This window comes from Stomoxys calcitrans, chromosome 2 (genome assembly GCF_963082655.1).
Source record: "Stomoxys calcitrans chromosome 2, idStoCalc2.1, whole genome shotgun sequence".
In the NCBI taxonomy this organism is placed as follows: domain Eukaryota; kingdom Metazoa; phylum Arthropoda; class Insecta; order Diptera; family Muscidae; genus Stomoxys; species Stomoxys calcitrans.
Window position 1 is genome coordinate 112035333 of NC_081553.1, and position 21567 is coordinate 112056899.

General features: G+C 32.1%; 1 protein-coding gene across 1 annotated transcript; it reads left to right on the plus strand.

Annotated features, from left to right (window-relative positions):
- The first annotated feature begins 843 nt into the window (after positions 1–843).
- Positions 844–1851, plus strand: LOC131994731 (GATA zinc finger domain-containing protein 14-like). Its single transcript, XM_059361589.1, has one exon. The coding sequence runs from the start codon at positions 844–846 to the stop codon at positions 1849–1851; it is 1008 nt and encodes a 335-aa protein (XP_059217572.1).
- The last annotated feature ends 19716 nt before the right edge of the window (positions 1852–21567 follow it).

A 21567-nucleotide genomic window follows, 5' to 3' on the forward strand; every position in this document is an offset into this window, starting at 1 on the left:
CGAATAAAAGTTGCAAAGAATCAAAAGTACACAATAAGCATTTTTCACAATTGACTATATACCACTTTTGTTTAAGAAAACATGTCAGTAATAATACTCATCTGAATAAATAAAGTCATACACATAAGTGTAGAAAAAAAAAAACTTCACATAAGTGAAAAATCTATTTGGCGACGAGGATGGGATATCGCGAAAAGGAATATGATTAAATAATTAATTAATTTCTTTCAAACATTTTAATGTTCTAACGTGATATCTGACTAAAAACGACGTGTACCACCGTAAGATCGAAGTGAAAAATTAAAACTATTAGAAAAGTGAGACTGGAAAAAAAAAAAAAAAAAAAAAAATCAAGAAAAAACTTCAATCCAATAGAAAAAAAAGCTAAAAGAAAAATTTATAAAAAAAGAGACTTGAAATTCTGAAAAAAAAAACCCAATCTAATAAAAACAAAAAGCTAAAAGAAAAATTAATTAGCCAAGTGAGACTGGAAATTCTAAAAACAAAAACAAAAAATTTCGAGAAAAAAAAAACAACTTCAATCCAATAAAGAAAACAACTAGAAGAAAAATTGACTACCAAAAATTGACTACCAAGAAGGAAGCCCCCTAACCCTAAAAGGAGAAAGGAAGCTACAAAGTATAGTAAGAATAGTTATAAGTCAAAATAAATAAATAAACACAAATTCCAATATATAATATAATATTATATAATAGAAACAAAATGGCCCAACCTAACCAAATCCAAATAAACCCCATCAAATACCTAAATTCAATACCTCAGTTCAATGGAAACCGTAACGATTTGATTAATTTTACTAGACTGATTGACAGAATACATCCGATGCTTAGGACGTATGACGAAATATCACAGCTTTTGTTCTCGGACATCATTAAAAGTAGGTTAGTCGGTAAAGCAAAGGAAATCATTGAAATTAATACACAGGCACAGTCTTGGACCACAATTAAGAATATTTTAGAGAACAACTTTGGTGAGAAAAAAAATTGCGAACAATTATTTGACGAATTAAGAGCAATAACCTTTGAAACCACTACTGTAGATTTTTACAATGAAATAAAACACAGACTCAGACGCCTGAATAGCAAAGCCCTTTTGGTCATTGGCGAAGGTGAAGCAGCTAATCAAGTTTCTCTTAATAATATGAAATCTGCATTGCATATCTTTAAAAACAAGATGCCAGAACCTATGCGGACTGTATTAACTTGCAGAAACCCTGATAGCCTGGAATCTGCCATGGATATTTTATTCGAAAGCGGCTACGCCTACATGGGAAAAGATGGTCGTATAGTAAAAAGGAACGATAAAGGAAAAAGACAAAATAATGAAGGAAAAGACGGGAACCGAGAATCTTCAGGAAGTGTAAGGAGCCATAACAATAGAAATAATTATAATAATAATAGATCAAATGAACATAACAACCATAATTATAATAATAGATCAAATGACTATAACAATCACAATCATAATAATAATAATAATAACAGATCAAATGAATATAACAATCATAATTATCAACACCGGGAAAACCATAATTATCGGCAGGACAACCCGAATTATAACTACAATCGAAATCAACAACGTCACGGACAAAACCATAACCAACCCCAACAACCAGAACCGATGGAAATAAATAATGTGCAACCTACTTCCTCAACAGAGAATCATCAGAACTACAACCAAAATAACCAACTATACAACCAAAGCGAACAATATTGCAAATGTAATGGACAAAACTCCAACCAACCCAGACAACAAGAACAAAACGAAAATAATGCAAACGATGCACAAAATTTTCAGCCGACAGCCTCAGCGGAAACCTACCATATATAACAATCAAAACCAAATTGGGACGCCTGAAATTTATCATAGACACAGGGGCAACACATTCCATAATTAATCCTGGAATCTGCCATTATAAATGGAGGGTACCTTGTAATACGATGAATGTTAAGACTCTCAAACATATTGTTACAATTTCAGAAAAAGTAGCCATTCCAGTTTTTAAAGAATTCGGTGCAAGTACAGATACGAAAATAGAATTTTTTGTTTGCCAATTTCATAATCAATATAATGGACTAATTGGTAATAACATATTAAGACAAATGAAAGCAATAATTAATATGAAAGATAATATTTTAAAATTAGAGGAAACAGAAATCCCCATTCGATATACGAATGACGGCGTTGAATACTATTTCGAAAAGAAAGGACTACATAAAATAATGTTGCCAGTTGAACAAAAAAACGGTTTAATTTATAATCCCCAAATTATATTAAACGATAAGAATATCGAAATAATGGAAGGGGTATATGAAGCGGAAAATTATAATATCAATGCTTTCGTTCAAGTGAATGGAAATTTACCACAACGAGTTATTTTAGAAACTCAAGACACAGATGAAGTAACACCCGAAAATTTTTATACAATTGAACTCAATGAAAAACCTGACAAATCAATAATGGAACAAATTCGTTTAGATCACTTAAATGAAGAGGAAAACCGGAAATTACTACCAATCATTAACAAATACAAAAATATCTTTTACACAGAGGAAAGTGATCTTACATTTACGAATGCTATTAAACATGAAATAAGAACTATCAACAACATACCTGTTGCTGCAAAAACATACCGATATCCATATGTACACAAAACTGAGGTGAAGAAACAAATAGACGAAATGTTAGAGAAAAGAATAATAAGACCCAGTCACTCACCTTATTCGGCACCAGTTTGGATAGTTCCAAAAAAGATGGACGCTAGTGGAAAAACAAAATGGAGACTCGTTGTAGATTACAGGAAGATCAATGAAGTAACCATAGATGATAAATACCCAATCCCGAATATAGATGAAATTTTAGAAAAACTTGGGCGTTGTCAATATTTTACTACACTCGATTTGGCGAAAGGATTCCACCAAATCGAAATCCACGAAAAAGATATTCCAAAGACAGCATTTAATGTGGAAGGCGGCCACTACGAATTTCTTCGTATGCCGTTCGGATTGAAAACAGCCCCAGCCACTTTCCAGCGTCTAATGAATAATGTCTTAGACGAGTTAATTAACAAAATCTGCCTTGTTTATTTGGACGACATAATAATATTTTCAACTTCACTCCAAGAACACGTAGAATCTATAACAAAAGTTTTTCAGAGACTGAAAGAAGTCAATTTAAAAATTCAATTAGACAAAAGTGAGTTTATGAAAAGAGAAACCAAATTTCTAGGACACGTAGTATCTGAAGAAGGTATTAAGCCAAATCCTGAGAAGATTATCTGTGTGCAAAAATTTCCCCTACCAAAGACGCAAAAGGAAATAAAACAATTCCTTGGATTAGCGGGATATTACCGAAAATTCATGCAAGATTACTCTAAGATAGCTAGGCCAATGACGAGATATCTAAAAAAGGACTCCGTTGTTGAACTTGAAAATTTGGAATATATCGACTCATTTGAATCACTTAAAAGATTACTGACAAATTCTCCCGTTTTGGCATATCCAGATTTTAACCAAAAATTCGTTCTCCAAACCGACGCAAGCAAATTTGCTCTTGGAGCTGTCCTATCCCAAAATGGACATCCCATTTGTTATGCAAGTCGAAGTCTAAATGGTGCGGAACAAAATTATAGTACCATAGAAAAAGAACTTCTAGCAATAGTATGGTCTACGAAATATTTTAGACCATACCTCTTTGGAAGAAGATTTTTGATTGAAACCGATCACAGACCACTAGTCTGGTTATTTTCTATCAAGGAACCGAATTCAAAATTAGTCAGATGGAGACTTAGACTACAGGAATACGATTATGATATCAAGTATAAAAAGGGTATTATGAACGGTAATGCAGACGCATTATCTAGAATAGAGATACATTTCAGCGAAGATGGAAACTTATCTAACATTATTTCAGAAACAAATAACCCACTTAATTTTTATCGAAGACAAATTGTAATTCATAAAACGATGTCAGGATCATTAAAAATAAAAAATGAACAAATTTTTAAAAACAATAGGAAAACAATTTATGCGAAAAATTTCGACGAGGAAACACTTATAACTCTATTGAAAAATCAGTTTAACCCTGATAAAACAAATGCAATTTTCATGACTGATGAATCTATTTTTAATGAACTGAAAAATGTTTATGATAAATATTTTGGTGAAAACGAAGATTTCAAAATTGTACGATGTAAATACCTTCTTAAGGATATCACAGATGAAAACGAGTTGACTGAGCTAATTGAAAAGGAACATTTAAAAAACAATCACAGAGGAATTAATGAGAATTTTGCGGAACTAAAACTTGAATATTACCACCCACAACTAAAACTACGCATAACACAATACATTAATAATTGCGATATATGTAATAAAGAAAAGTACGAGAGAAACCCAATAAGACAACAATACAAAATTACCGAAACACCTGATAAACCCGGAGAAGTCATACACGCCGATGTCTTTTACAGTTTAGAAAAAACATTATTTTTAACATTTTTGGACAAATTTTCAAAACATGCTCAAACCATAAAGATAGAAAATAGATCTTGGATCGAGTTTAAGAAAGCTCTCACCCAATACCTTTCAACAGTCGGAAATATAAAAAAGTTAATTATGGACAATGAATTAGGATTTAAAGCTTTACCCCTTCGGGAATTCTTACGAGAACAAGAAATAGAAATACACTATACCTCAAATAATAATCATACCTCAAATGCAGATGTCGAGAGACTGCACAATACAATCAACGAACACGTTCGAATTTTAAAACATGACCCTAACAGAGACACAGAAAGTGTTGAGGAAAAAATGTATAGAATAATAATGTATTACAATAATACAATACATTCAACAACTGGTAAAAAACCAACTGATTTCAAAAATGGATTAATAACTCAAGATGAATACCCTTTGATTAAAGAAAAAATGATAAAGGCAAAAGAAAGAATCATAAATAAGTTAAACGAAACCCGTGAAAACATCGACATCCAAACAGGACCAATTTATTTAAAGGATGAACGAGGTGGAAAAAATCATTCAAAATTTAGAAAAATAACAGTATCTAAATTAGATGACGATCATGTAGTAACAGACCGAAATTTTAAATACTATAAGTCTCATATAAAAAGGAAAAAGAAATTTCAGACCTTCAATGACAACAAAAATTGATTATAAAATCATTCTTTCTAGATGAAACTACAAATATTCGTATTTATGCTCACTTCAATAGTGAACATCATCCAACCCCAACTAATGGAAATACAAGACCTAACGGAGAATGAAGGCTATATCCCAATCAAAGAAAGCGACATAAGAATCGTCGACCACTACCGCAGAATATATCATTTAATTAATCTAACACACTACTATAATACTATCGAAATCATAGACAATAATATCAATTCATTACATGGTTCAGTATCAGATTTAATGCCACTTCTAGACACAACGCTAAATAATTTTAATCTTTTGAAAATTAAACTAGACAACCTTTCACCAAATTTTAGAATACGACGTGGTTTAATAAATGGTCTAGGTAAAGGATTGAAATTTATAACAGGAAATATGGACAGTGATGATGAACAAGAAATCAAATCATTACTTGCAAATCTAACTACAATTACAAATGCTAACTCAATCAGAATAGGAAATACAGCACGCATAAGCGAAGTATTGTCCCAACAAATTCAAAATGTTACAACCCATATTAATAGACAACAATATATAGTAAAAACATATATTCATAAATTTCGCAATGAGATCGAAAATAAGATATCAACATTAGAGGACGAAGTAACTTTTCTAAGACACATTTACCAAATCAATAATGACATAAATCTACTCAAAAACCATATTGACGACATTGCAAGTGTCATATTTACTAGTAAATTAGGAATAATACCGACAGACTTACTCGATGAACAAGAAACTGAAATTATAAATGACTTTGAGAAATATACAAGAACAAAAGTTGCTGTTTCCTTTGAAAAAGACCAAATTATTATCATCCTTTCCATTCCCCAATTTTCCAATATACCCTTTAAACAAATAATTTTTGAACCAATACCTGATAAAATGAACAAGTCATTATTTTTAAAAGAAAACAGAGTTTTAATAGATGAAAATCAAAATGCATATTACCCAAATTCATCCACTTTATTTAAGAATCTAAAGCAAATTGATGATCCATGTATATTAAGCATATTTAATAAAAGTAAAACAGCAAGTTGTACACTCAAAGAGTTAAAAAATACAGAAATTAAAGAAATAAAAGAAGGAATTGTTATATTTAAAAATTTCTTTGATAATTTTACGAATAATGGTAATTACGAAGAAAATATTGGCAAAAGCCATAACTTTATAATTAAATTTGAAAATTGTCAAATCAATGTCGGAAATCTAACATTTAAGAATGAGAAACTAATTGTAAAAGAAAAAATTATTCAAACTACTCTTTTAAAAAAGATAAAAGAAAATACGACATTTCCAGAAATAAATTTGGAAAATCTATATATTAAACAAATTAAATACGAAAATGATTTTACTGATTTAAATGAAACCCAAAAAATAAACAGAATTTTCAACATAGCTACAAATAGCACTACGATTTCAATATTGATCATATTATTAATTACCATACCCATATTTTGTAAAAGAAAAGCAACCATTCTTCATATTTCGTCGGAGCCTCAATCTAACGGAGGGGGAGTTACGATATCACCCCACCGCATACTAATATGAATGGTTACTTTTCTTAGGAATTGGTAACACGCGTTTCCTCTTTGCAACTTTCCAGACAAAATTATTAAGAAACCTAATTTTTATCAACAACCTTTTGTTGTTTTAATAATTCCGCGAATTAAAAGAATGAAACTCCTAATAAGCATTTTTAGCAACATTGTATAAGAAGAATACCAAAACCTAATTTTTGTCAACACCCTTCTGTTGTTGACAAATAATTCCGAGAATTTAAAAGAACGAATAAAAGTTGCAAAGAATCAAAAGTACACAATAAGCATTTTTCACAATTGACTATATACCACTTTTGTTTAAGAAAACATGTCAGTAATAATACTCATCTGAATAAATAAAGTCATACACATAAGTGTAGAAAAAAAAAACTTCACATAAGTGAAAAATCTATTTGTTAGCCTCATGAAAATTTTCAATATGTGATGCCCCAAACATTTTTGAATTGAGCATACAGCAGTGAAGTTTATGTCGAAATATATGGTGAATTGCAATCCCTGAGCGTTTTCCTCAAAAAACAAGCTCAAAATCGCATAGTTGTGATTTATTGTGATTTTGAAATGGCAACCCTCCAAAGTCGAAAACGCTGTAACTCCTTCATTTTTTCGAATATCGAAAATCAAAAAGCATTTCGAGATTCGAAATGCGAAGAGGAATCATAAAATAAACATCGTTACTTGAAATTTGCACTTTTATATTTTTCGCATTTTTTTAGGAAAGGGGTTAGCCTTATGAAAATTTTTAATTTTTGATGCCCCAAACATTTTTGAATTGAGCATACAGCAGTGAAGTTTATGTCGAAATATGTGGTGAATTGCAATCCCTGAGCGTTTTTCTCAAAAAACAAGCTCAAAATCGCTTAACTGTGATTTATTGTGATTTTGAAATGACAACCCTCCAAGGTCGAAAACGCTGTAACTCCTTCATTTTTTCGAATATCGAAAATCCAAAAGCATTTCGAGATTCGAAATGCGAAGAGGAATCATAAAATAAACAGAGTTACTTGAAATTTTCATTTTTATATTGTTCGCAGTTTTTTAGGAAAGGGGTTAGCCTCATGAAAATTTTCAATTTTTGATGCCCCAAACATTTTTGAATTGAGCATACAGCAGTGAAATTTATGCCGAAATATATTTTGAATTGCAATCCCTGAGCGTTTTTCTCAAAAAACAAGCTCAAAATCGCTTAACTGTGATTTATTGTGATTTTGAAATGGCAACCCTCCAAGGTCGAAAACGCTGTAACTCCTTCATTTTTTCGAATATCGAAAATCCAAAAGCATTTCGAGATTCGAAATTCGAAGAGGAATCATAAAATAAACAGAGTTACTTGAAATTTTCACTTTTATATTTTCGCATTTTTTTAGGAAAGGGGTTAGCCTTATGAAAATTTTCAATTTTTGATGCCCCAAACATTTTTGAATTGAGCATACAGCAGTGAAATTTATGTCGAAATATGTGGTGAATTGCAATCCCTGAGCGTTTTTCTCAAAAAACAAGCTCAAAATCGCATAATTGTGAATTATTGTGATTTTGAAATGGCAACCCTCCAAGGTCGAAAACGCTGTAACTCCTTCATTTTTTCGAATATCGAAAATCCAAAAGCATTTCGAGATTCGAAATTCGAAGAGGAATCATAAAATAAACAGAGTTACTTGAAATTTTCACTTTTATATTTTTCGCAGTTTTTAGGAAAGGGGTTAGCCTTATGAAAATTTTCAATTTTTGATGCCCCAAACATTTTTGAATTGAGCATACAGCAGTGAAGTTTATGTCGAAATATGTGGTGAATTGCAATCCCTGAGCGTTTTTCTCAAAAAACAAGCTCAAAATCGCTTAACTGTGATTTATTGTGATTTTGAAATGGCAACCCTCCAAGGTCGAAAACGCTGTAACTCCTTCATTTTTTCGAATATCGAAAATCCAAAAGCATTTCGAGATTCGAAATTCGAAGAGGAATCATAAAATAAATATCGTTACTTGAAATTTTCACTTTTATATTTTTCGCATTTTTTTAGGAAAGGGGTTAGCCTTATGAACATTTTAAATTTTTGATGCCCCAAATATTTTTGAATTGAGCATACAGCAGTGAAATTTATGTCGAAATATGTGGTGAATTGCAATCCCTGAGCGTTTTTCTCAAAAAACAAGCTCAAAATCGCATAATTGTGATTTATTGTGATTTTGAAATGGCAACCCTCCAAGGTCGAAAACGCTGTAACTCCTTCATTTTTTCGAATATCGAAAATCCAAAAGCATTTCGAGATTCGAAATGCGAAGAGGAATCATAAAATAAACATCGTTACTTGAAATTTTCACTTTTTTATTTTTCGCATTTTTTTAGGAAAGGGGTTAGCCTTATGAAAATTTGAAATTTTTGATGCCCCAAATATTTTTGAATTGAGCATACAGCATTGAAATTTATGTCGAAATATGTGGTGAATTGCAATCCCTGAGCGTTTTTCTCAAAAAACAAGCTCAAATCGCATAATTGTGAATTATTGTGATTTTGCAATGGCAACCCTCCAAGGTCGAAAACGCTGTAACTCCTTCATTTTTTCGAATATCGAAAATCCAAAAGCATTTCGAGATTCGAAATGCGAAGAGGAATCATAAAATAAACATCGTTACTTGAAATTTGCACTTTTTTTATTTTTCGCATTTTTTTAGGAAAGGGGTTAGCCTTGTGAAATTTTGAAATTTTTGATGCCCCAAATATTTTTGAATTGAGCATACAGCAGTGAAGTTTATGTCGAAATATGTGGTGAATTGCAATCCCTGAGCGTTTTTCTCAAAAAACAAGCTCAAAATCGCTTAACTGTGATTCATTGTGATTTTGAAATGGCAACCCTCCAAGGTCGAAAACGCTGTAACTCCTTCATTTTTTCGAATATCGAAAATCCAAAAGCATTTCGAGATTCGAAATTCGAAGAGGAATCATAAAATAAACATCGTTACTTGAAATTTTCACTTTTATATTTTTCGCATTTTTTAGGAAAGGGGTTAGCCTTATGAAAATTTTAAATTTTTGATGCCCCAAACATTTTTGAATTGAGCATACAGCAGTGAAGTTTATGTCGAAATATGTGGTGAATTGCAATCCCTGAGCGTTTTTCTCAAAAAACAAGCTCAAAATCGCATAATTGTGATTTATTGTGATTTTGAAATGGCAACCCTCCAAGGTCGAAAACGCGGTAACTCCTTCATTTTTTCGAATATCGAAAATCCAAAAGCATTTCGAGATTCGAAATTCGAAGAGGAATCATAAAATAAACATCGTTACTTGAAATTTGCACTTTTTTATTTTTCGCATTTTTTTAGGAAAGGGGTTAGCCTTATGAAAATTTTAAATTTTTGATGCCCCAAACATTTTTGAATTGAGCATACAGCAGTGAAGTTTATGTCGAAATATGTGGTGAATTGCAATCCCTGAGCGTTTTTCTCAAAAAACAAGCTCAAAATCGCATAATTGTGATTTATTGTGATTTTGAAATGGCAACCCTCCAAGGTCGAAAACGCGGTAACTCCTTCATTTTTTCGAATATCGAAAATCCAAAAGCATTTCGAGATTCGAAATACGAAGAGGAATCATAAAATAAACATCGTTACTTGAAATTTGCACTTTTTTATTTTTCGCATTTTTTAGGAAAGGGGTTAGCCTCATGAAAATTTTCAATTTTTGATGCCCCAAACATTTTTGAATTGAGCATACAGCAGTGAAATTTATGTCGAAATATATGGTGAATTGCAATCCCTGAGTGTTTTTCTCAAAAAACAAGCTCAAAATCGCTTAACTGTGATTTATTGTGATTTTGAAATGGCAACCCTCCAAGGTCGAAAACGCTGTAACTCCTTCATTTTTTCGAATATCGAAAATCCAAAAGCATTTCGAGATTCGAAATTCGAAGAGGAATCATAAAATAAATATCGTTACTTGAAATTTTCACTTTTATATTTTTCGCATTTTTTTAGGAAAGGGGTTAGCCTTATGAACATTTTAAATTTTTGATGCCCCAAACATTTTTGAATTGAGCATACATCAGTGAAGTTTATGTCGAAATATGTGGTGAATTGCAATCCCTGAGCGTTTTTCTCAAAAAACAAGCTCAAAATCGCATAATTGTGATTTATTGTGATTTTGAAATGGCAACCCTCCAAGGTCGAAAACGCTGTAACTCCTTCATTTTTTCGAATATCGAAAATCCAAAAGCATTTCGAGATTCGAAATTCGAAGAGGAATCATAAAATAAATATCGTTACTTGAAATTTTCACTTTTATATTTTTCGCATTTTTTTAGGAAAGGGGTTAGCCTTATGAACATTTTAAATTTTTGATGCCCCAAACATTTTTGAATTGAGCATACAGCAGTGAAGTTTATGTCGAAATATGTGGTGAATTGCAATCCCTGAGCGTTTTTCTCAAAAAACAAGCTCAAAATCGCATAATTGTGATTTATTGTGATTTTGAAATGGCAACCCTCCAAGGTCGAAAACGCTGTAACTCCTTCATTTTTTCGAATATCGAAAATCCAAAAGCATTTCGAGATTCGAAATTCGAAGAGGAATCATAAAATAAACAGAGTTACTTGAAATTTTCACTTTTATATTTTCCGCATTTTTTTAGGAAAGGGGTTAGCCTTATGAAAATTTTCAATTTTTGATGCCCCAAATATTTTTGAATTGAGCATACAGCAGTGAAATTTATGTCGAAATATATGGTGAATTGCAATCCCTGAGGGTTTTTCTCAAAAAACAAGCTCAAAATCGCTTAACTGTGATTTATTGTGATTTTGAAATGGCAACCCTCCAAGGTCGAAAACGCTGTAACTCCTTCATTTTTTCGAATATCGAAAATCCAAAAGCATTTCGAGATTCGAAATTCGAAGAGGAATCATAAAATAAACATCGTTACTTGAAATTTTCACTTTTATATTTTTCGCATTTTTTTAGGAAAGGGGTTAGCCTTATGAAAATTTGAAATTTTTGATGCCCCAAACATTTTTGAATTGAGCATACAGCAGTGAAGTTTATGTCGAAATATGTGGTGAATTGCAATCCCTGAGCGTTTTTCTCAAAAAACAAGCTCAAAATCGCATAATTGTGATTTATTGTGATTTTGCAATGGCAACCCTCCAAGGTCGAAAACGCTGTAACTCCTTCATTTTTTCGAATATCGAAAATCCAAAAGCATTTCGAGATTCGAAATTCGAAGAGGAATCATAAAATAAACAGAGTTACTTGAAATTTTCACTTTTATATTTTCGCATTTTTTTAGGAAAGGGGTTAGCCTTATGAAAATTTTCAATTTTTGATGCCCCAAACATTTTTGAATTGAGCATACAGCAGTGAAATTTATGTCGAAATATGTGGTGAATTGCAATCCCTGAGCGTTTTTCTCAAAAAACAAGCTCAAAATCGCGTAATTGTGAATTATTGTGATTTTGAAATGGCAACCCTCCAAGGTCGAAAACGCTGTAACTCCTTCATTTTTTCGAATATCGAAAATCCAAAAGCATTTCGAGATTCGAAATGCGAAGAGGAATCATAAAATAAACATCGTTACTTGAAATTTGCACTTTTTTATTTTTCGCATTTTTTTAGGAAAGGGGTTAGCCTTATGAAAATTTTCAATTTTTGATGCCCCAAACATTTTTGAATTGAGCATACAGCAGTGAAGTTTATGTCGAAATATGTGGTGAATTGCAATCCCTGAGCGTTTTTCTCAAAAAACAAGCTCAAAATCGCATAATTGTGATTTATTGTGATTTTGAAATGGCAACCCTCCAAGGTCGAAAACGCTGTAACTCCTTCATTTTTTCGAATATCGAAAATCAAAAAGCATTTCGAGATTCGAAATACGAAGAGGAATCATAAAATAAACATCGTTACTTGAAATTTGCACTTTTTTATTTTTCGCATTTTTTTAGGAAAGGGGTTATAGCCTTATGAAAATTTTCAATTTTTGATGCCCCAAACATTTTTGAATTGAGCATACAGCAGTGAAGTTTATGTCGAAATATGTGGTGAATTGCAATCCCTGAGCGTTTTTCTCAAAAAACAAGCTCAAAATCGCATAATTGTGATTTATTGTGATTTTGAAATGGCAACCCTCCAAGGTCGAAAACGCTGTAACTCCTTCATTTTTTCGAATATCGAAAATCCAAAAGCATTTCGAGATTCGAAATTCGAAGAGGAATCATAAAATAAACAGAGTTACTTGAAATTTTCACTTTTATATTTTCGCATTTTTTTAGGAAAGGGGTTAGCCTTATGAAAATTTTCAATTTTTGATGCCCCAAACCTTTTTTAATTGAGCATACAGCAGTGAAATTTATGTCGAAATATGTGGTGAATTGCAATCCCTGAGCGTTTTTCTCAAAAAACAAGCTCAAAATCGCGTAATTGTGAATTATTGTGATTTTGAAATGGCAACCCTCCAAGGTCGAAAACGCTGTAACTCCTTCATTTTTTCGAATATCGAAAATCCAAAAGCATTTCGAGATTCGAAATACGAAGAGGAATCATAAAATAAACATCGTTACTTGAAATTTGCACTTTTTTATTTTTCGCATTTTTTTAGGAAAGGGGTTATAGCCTTATGAAAATTTTCAATTTTTGATGCCCCAAACATTTTTGAATTGAGCATACAGCAGTGAAGTTTATGTCGAAATATGTGGTGAATTGCAATCCCTGAGCGTTTTTCTCAAAAAACAAGCTCAAAATCGCATAATTGTGATTTATTGTGATTTTGAAATGGCAACCCTCCAAGGTCGAAAACGCTGTAACTCCTTCATTTTTTCGAATATCGAAAATCCAAAAGCATTTCGAGATTCGAAATGCGAAGAGGAATCATAAAATAAACATCGTTACTTGAAATTTGCACTTTTTTATTTTTCGCATATTTTTAGGAAAGGGGTTAGCCTTATGAAATTTGAAATTTTTGATGCCCCAAAACATTTTTGAATTGAGCATACAGCAGTGAAATTTATGTCGAAATATATGGTGCGTTTTTCTCAAAAAACAAGCTCAAAATCGCTTAACTGTGATTTATTGTGATTTTGAAATGGCAACCCTCCAAGGTCGAAAACGCTGTAACTCCTTCATTTTTTCGAATATCGAAAATCCAAAAGCATTTCGAGATTCGAAATTCGAAGAGGAATCATAAAATAAATATCGTTACTTGAAATTTTCACTTTTATATTTTTCGCATTTTTTAGGAAAGGGGTTGGCCTTACGAAAATTTTCAAATTTCGATGCCCCAAACATTTTTGAATTGAGCATACAGCAGTGAAGTTTATGTCGAAATATGTGGTGAATTGCAATCCCTGAGCGTTTTCCTCAAAAAACAAGCTCAAAATCGCATAGTTGTGATTTATTGTGATTTTGAAATGGCAACCCTCCAAAGTCGAAAACGCTGTAACTCCTTCATTTTTTCGAATATCGAAAATCAAAAGCATTTCGAGATTCGAAATTCGAAGAGGAATCATAAAATAAACATCGTTACTTGAAATTTGCCCTTTTTTATATTTCGCATTTTTTTAGGAAAGGGGTTAGCCATATGAAAATTTTCAATTTTTGATGCCCCAAACAGTTTTGAATTGAGCATGCAGCAGTGAAATTTATGTCGAAATATATGGTGAATTGCAATCCCTGAGCGTTTCTCTCAAAAAACAAGCTCAAAATCGCATAATTGTGATTTATTGTGATTTTGAAATGGCAACCCTCCAAGGTCGAAAACGCTGTAACTCCTTCATTTTTTCGAATATCGAAAATCCAAAAGCATTTCGAGATTCCAAATGCGATGAGGAATCATAAAATAAACATCGTTACTTGAAATTTTCACTTTTATATTTTTCGCATTTTTTTAGGAAAGGGGTTAGCCTTATGAAAATTTGAAATTTTTGATGCCCAAAACATTTTTGAATTGAGCATACAGCAGTGAAGTTTATGTCGAAATATGTGGTGAATTGCAATCCCTGAGCGTTTTCCTCAAAAAACAAGCTCAAAATCGCATAGTTGTGATTTATTGTGATTTTGAAATGGCAACCCTCCAAAGTCGAAAACGCTGTAACTCCTTCATTTTTTCGAATATCGAAAATCAAAAGCATTTCGAGATTCGAAATTCGAAGAGGAATCATAAAATAAACATCGTTACTTGAAATTTGCCCTTTTTTATTTTTCGCATTTTTTTAGGAAAGGGGTTAGCCATATGAAAATTTTCAATTTTTGATGCCCCAAACATTTTTGAATTGAGCATGCAGCAGTGAAATTTATGTCGAAATATATGGTGAATTGCAATCCCTGAGCGTTTTTCTCAAAAAAACAAGCTCAAAATCGCATAATTGTGATTTATTCTGATTTTGAAATGGCAACCCTCCAAGGTCGAAAACGCTGTAACTCCTTCATATTTTCGAATATCGAAAATCCAAAAGCATTTCGAGATTTGAAATGCGAAGAGGAATCATAAAATAAACAGAGATACTTGAAATTTTCACTTTTATATTTTTCGCTTTTTTTAGGAAAGGGGTTAGCCTTATGAAAATTTGAAATTTTTGATGCCCCAAACATTTTTGAATTGAGCATACAGCAGTGAAATTTATGTCGAAATATATGGTGAATTGCAATCCCTGAGCGTTTTTCTCAAAAAACAAGCTCAAAATCGCATAATTGTGATTTATTGTGATTTTGAAATGGCAACCCTCCAAGGTCGAAAACGCTGTAACTCCTTCATTTTTTCGAATATCGAAAATCCAAAAGCATTTCGAGATTCGAAATGCGAAGAGGAATCATAAAATAAACAGAGTTACTTGAAATTTTCACTTTTATATTTTTCGCATTTTTTAGGAAAGGGGTTAGCCTTATGAAAATTTGAAATTTTTGATGCCCCAAACATTTTTGAATTGAGCATACAGCAGTGAAATTTATGTCGAAATATATGGTGAATTGCAATCCCTGAGCGTTTTTCTCAAAAAACAAGCTCAAAATCGCATAATTGTGATTTATTGTGATTTTGAAATGGCAACCCTCCAAGGTCGAAAACGCTGTAACTCCTTCATTTTTTCGAATACCGAAAATCCAAAAGCATTTCGAGATTCGAAATTCGAAGAGGAATAATAAAATAAACAGAGTTACTTGAAATTTTCACTTTTATATTTTTCGCATTTTTTTAGGAAAGGGGTTAGCCTTATGAAAATTTTCAATTTTTGATGCCCCAAACATTTTTGAATTGAGCATACAGCAGTGAAGTTAATGTCCAAATATGTGGTGAATTGCAATCTCTGAGCGTTTTTCTCAAAAAAAAAGCTCAAAATCGCGTAATTGTGATTTATTGTGATTTTGAAATGGCAACCCTCCAAGGTCGAAAACGCTGTAACTCCTTCATTTTTTCGAATATCGAAAATCCAAAAGCATTTCGAGATTCGAAATTCGAAGAGGAATCATAAAATAAACACAGTTACTTGAAATTTTCACTTTTATATTTTTCGCATTTTTTTAGGAAAGGGGTTAGCCTTATGAAAATTTTTAATTTGTGATGCCCCTAACATTTTTGAATTGAGCATACAGCAGTGAAATTTATGTCGAAATATATGGTGAATTGCAATCCCTGAGCGTTTTTCTCAAAAAACAAGCTCAAAATCGCATTATTGTGATTTTGAAATGGCAACCCTCCAAGGTCGAAAAAGCTGTAACTCCTTCATTTTTTCGAATATCGAAAATCCAAAAGCATTTCGAGATTCCAAATGCGATGAGGAATCATAAAATAAACATCGTTACTTGAAGATTTTAACTTTTATATTTTTCGCATTTTTTTAGGAAAGGGGTTAGCCTTATGAAAATTTTCAATTTTTGATGCCCCAAACATTTTTGAATTGAGCATACAGCAGTGAAATTTATGTCGAAATATATGGTGAATTGCAATCCCTGAGCGTTTTCCTCAAAAAACAAGCTCAAAATCGCATAATTGTGATTTATTGTGATTTTGAAATGGCAACCCTCCAAGGTCGAAAACGCTGTAACTCCTTCATTTTTTCGAATATCGAAAATCCAAAAGCATTTCGAGATTTGAAATGCGAAGAGGAATCATAAAATAAACATCGTTACTTGAAATTTGCACTTTTATATTTTTCGCATTTTTTTAGGAAAGGGGTTAGGCTTATGAAAATTTTTAATTTTTGATGCCCCAAACATTTTTGAATTGAGCATACAGCAGTGAAGTTTATGTCGAAATATGTGGTGAATTGCAATCCCTGAGCGTTTTTCTCAAAAAACAAGCTCAAAATCGCATAGTTGTGATTTATTGTGATTTTGAAATGGCAACCCTCCAAAGTCGAAAACGCTGTAACTCCTTCATTTTTTCGAATATCGAAAATCAAAAAGCATTTCGAGATTCGAAATGCGAAGAGGAATCATAAAATAAACATCGTTACTTGAAATTTTCACTTTTATATTTTTCGCATTTTTTTAGGAAAGGGGTTAGCCTTATGAAAATTTTCAATTTTTGATGCCCCAAACATTTTTGAATTGAGCATACAGCAGTGAAATTTATGTCGAAATATATGGTGAATTGCAATCCCTGAGCGTTTTTCTCAAAAAACAAGCTCAAAATCGCTTAACTGTGATTTATTGTGATTTTGAAATGGCAACCCTCCAAGGTCGAAAACGCTGTAACTCCTTCATTTTTTCGAATATCGAAAATCCAAAAGCATTTCGAGATTCGAAATTCGAAGAGGAATCATAAAATAAATATCGTTACTTGAAATTTGCACTTTTATATTTTTCGCATTTTTTAGGAAAGGGGTTAGCCTTATGAAAATTTTTAATTTGTGATGCCCCTAACATTTTTGAATTGAGCATACAGCAGTGAAATTTATGTCGAAATATATGGTGAATTGCAATCCCTGAGCGTTTTCCTCAAAAAACAAGCTCAAAATCGCATAGTTGTGATTTATTGTGATTTTGAAATGGCAACCCTCCAAAGTCGAAAACGCTGTAACTCCTTCATTTTTTCGAATATCGAAAATCAAAAAGCATTTCGAGATTTGAAATGCGAAGAGGAATCATAAAATAAACATCGTTACTTGAAATTTGCACTTTTATATTTTTCGCATTTTTTTAGGAAAGGGGTTAGGCTTATGAAAATTTTTAATTTTTGATGCCCCAAACATTTTTGAATTGAGCATACAGCAGTGAAGTTTATGTCGAAATATGTGGTGAATTGCAATCCCTGAGCGTTTTTCTCAAAAAACAAGCTCAAAATCGCATAGTTGTGATTTATTGTGATTTTGAAATGGCAACCCTCCAAAGTCGAAAACGCTGTAACTCCTTCATTTTTTCGAATATCGAAAATCAAAAAGCATTTCGAGATTCGAAATGCGAAGAGGAATCATAAAATAAACATCGTTACTTGAAATTTGCTCTTTTATATTTTTCTCATTTTTTTAGGAAAGGGGTTAGCCTTATGAAAATTTTCAATTTTTGATGCCCCAAACATTTTTGAATTGAGCATACAGCAGTGAAATTTATGTCGAAATATATGGTGAATTGCAATCCCTGAGCGTTTTTCTCAAAAAACAAGCTCAAAATCGCTTAACTGTGATTTATTGTGATTTTGAAATGGCAACCCTCCAAGGTCGAAAACGCTGTAACTCCTTCATTTTTTCGAATATCGAAAATCCAAAAGCATTTCGAGATTCCAAATGCGATGAGGAATCATAAAATAAACAGAGTTACTTGAAATTTTCACTTTTATATTTTTCGCATTTTTTAGGAAAGGGGTTAGCCTTATGAAAATTTTCAATTTTTGATGCCCCAAACATTTTTGAATTGAGCATACAGCAGTGAAATTTATGTCGAAATATATGGTGAATTGCAATCCCTGAGCGTTTTTCTCAAAAAACAAGCTCAAAATCGCATAATTGTGATTTATTGTGATTTTGAAATGGCAACCCTCCAAGGTCGAAAACGCTGTAACTCCTTCATTTTTTCGAATATCGAAAATCCAAAAGCATTTCGAGATTCGAAATGCGAAGAGGAATCATAAAATAAACATCGTTACTTGAAATTTGCACTTTTTTATTTTTCGCATTTTTTTAGGAAAGGGGTTAGCCTTATGAAAATTTTCAATTTGTGATGCCCCAAACATTTTTGAATTGAGCATACAGCAGTGAAATTTATGTCGAAATATATGGTGAATTGCAATCCCTGAGCGTTTTTCTCAAAAAACAAGCCCAAAATCGCATAATTGTGAATTATTGTGATTTTGAAATGGCAACCCTCCAAGGTCGAAAACGCTGTAACTCCTTCATTTTTTCGAATATCGAAAATCCAAAAGCATTTCGAGATTCGAAATTCGAAGAGGAATCATAAAATAAACAGAGTTACTTGAAATTTTCACTTTTATATTTTCGCATTTTTTTAGGAAAGGGGTTAGCCTTATGAAAATTTTCAATTTTTGATGCCCCAAACATTTTTGAATTGAGCATACAGCAGTGAAATTTATGTCGAAATATGTGGTGAATTGCAATCCCTGAGCGTTTTTCTCAAAAAACAAGCTCAAAATCGCATAATTGTGAATTATTGTGATTTTGAAATGGCAACCCTCCAAGGTCGAAAACGCTGTAACTCCTTCATTTTTTCGAATATCGAAAATCCAAAAGCATTTCGAGATTCGAAATTCGAAGAGGAATCATAAAATAAATATCGTTACTTGAAATTTTCACTTTTATATTTTTCGCATTTTTTTAGGAAAGGGGTTAGTTAGCCTTATGAACATTTTAAATTTTTGATGCCCCAAACATTTTTGAATTGAGCATACAGCAGTGAAGTTTATGTCGAAATATGTGGTGAATGGCAATCCCTGAGCGTTTTTCTCAAAAAACAAGCTCAAAATCGCTTAACTGTGATTTTGAAATGGCAACCCTCCAAGGTCGAAAACGCTGTAACTCCTTCATTTTTTCGAATATCGAAAATCCAAAAGCATTTCGAGATTCGAAATTCGAAGAGGAATCATAAAATAAACAGAGTTACTTGAAATTTTCACTTTTATATTTTTCGCATTTTTTTAGGAAATTTTCAATTTTTGATGCCCCAAACATTTTTGAATTGAGCATACAGCAGTGAAGTTTATGTCGAAATATATGGTGAATTGCAATCCCTGAGCGTTTTTCTCAAAAAACAAGCTCAAAATCGCATAATTGTGATTTATTGTGATTTTGAAATGGCAACCCTCCAAGGTCGAAAACGCTGTAACTCCTTCATTTTTTCGAATTTCGAAAATCCAAAAGCATTTCGAGATTCGAAATACGAAGAGGAATCATAAAATAAACAGAGTTGCTTGAAATTTTCACTTTTATATTTTTCGCAATTTTTTAGGAAAGGGGTTAGCCTTATGAAAATTTTCAATTTTTGATGCCCCAAACATTTTTGAATTGAGCATACAGCAGTGAAGTTTATGTCGAAATATGTGGTGAATTGCAATCCCTGAGCGTTTTTCTCAAAAAACAAGCTCAAAATCGCATAATTGTGATTTATTGTGATTTTGAAATGGCAACCCTCCAAAGTCGAAAACGCTGTAACTCCTTCATTTTTTCGAATATCGAAAATCAAAAAGCATTTCGAGATTCGAAATGCGAAGAGGAATCATAAAATAAACATCGTTACTTGAAATTTGCACTTTTATATTTTTCTCATTTTTTTAGGAAAGGGGTTAGCCTTATGAAAATTTTCAATTTTTGATGCCCCAAACATTTTTGAATTGAGCATACAGCAGTGAAATTTATGTCGAAATATATGGTGAATTGCAATCCCTGAGCGTTTTTCTCAAAAAACAAGCTCAAAATCGCTTAACTGTGATTTATTGTGATTTTGAAATGGCAACCCTCCAAGGTCGAAAACGCTGTAACTCCTTCATTTTTTCGAATATCGAAAATCCAAAAGCATTTCGAGATTCGAAATTCGAAGAGGAATCATAAAATAAATATCGTTACATGAAATTTTCACTTTTATATTTTTCGCATTTTTTAGGAAAGGGGTTAGCCTTATGAAAATTTTAAATTTTTGATGCCCCAAATATTTTTGAATTGAGCATACAGCAGTGAAATTTATGTCGAAATATATGGTGAATTGCAATCCCTGAGCGTTTTTCTCAAAAACAAGCTCAAAATCGCTTAACTGTGATTTATTGTGATTTTGAAATGGCAACCCTCCAAGGTCGAAAACGCTGTAACTCCTTCATTTTTTCGAATATCGAAAATCCAAAAGCATTTCGAGATTCGAAATTCGAAGAGGAATCATAAAATAAATATCGTTACTTGAAATTTGCACTTTTATATTTTTCGCATTTTTTAGGAAAGGGGTTAGCCTTATGAAAATTTTAAATTTTTGATGCCCCAACCATTTTTGAATTGAGCATACAGCAGTGAAGTTTATGTCGAAATATGTGGTGAATTGCAATCCCTGAGCGTTTTTCTCAGAAAACAAGCTCAAAATCGCATAATTGTGATTTATTGTGATTTTGAAATGGCAACCCTCCAAGGTCGAAAACGCTGTAACTCCTTCATTTTTTCGAATATCGAAAATCCAAAAGCATTTCGAGATTCGAAATGCGAAGAGGAATCATAAAATAAACATCGTTACTTGAAATTTGCACTTTTTTATTTTTCGCATTTTTTTAGGAAAGGGGTTAGCCTTATGAAAATTTTCAATTTGTGATGCCCCAAACATTTTTGAATTGAGCATACAGCAGTGAAATTTATGTCGAAATATATGGTGAATTGCAATCCCTGAGCGTTTTCCTC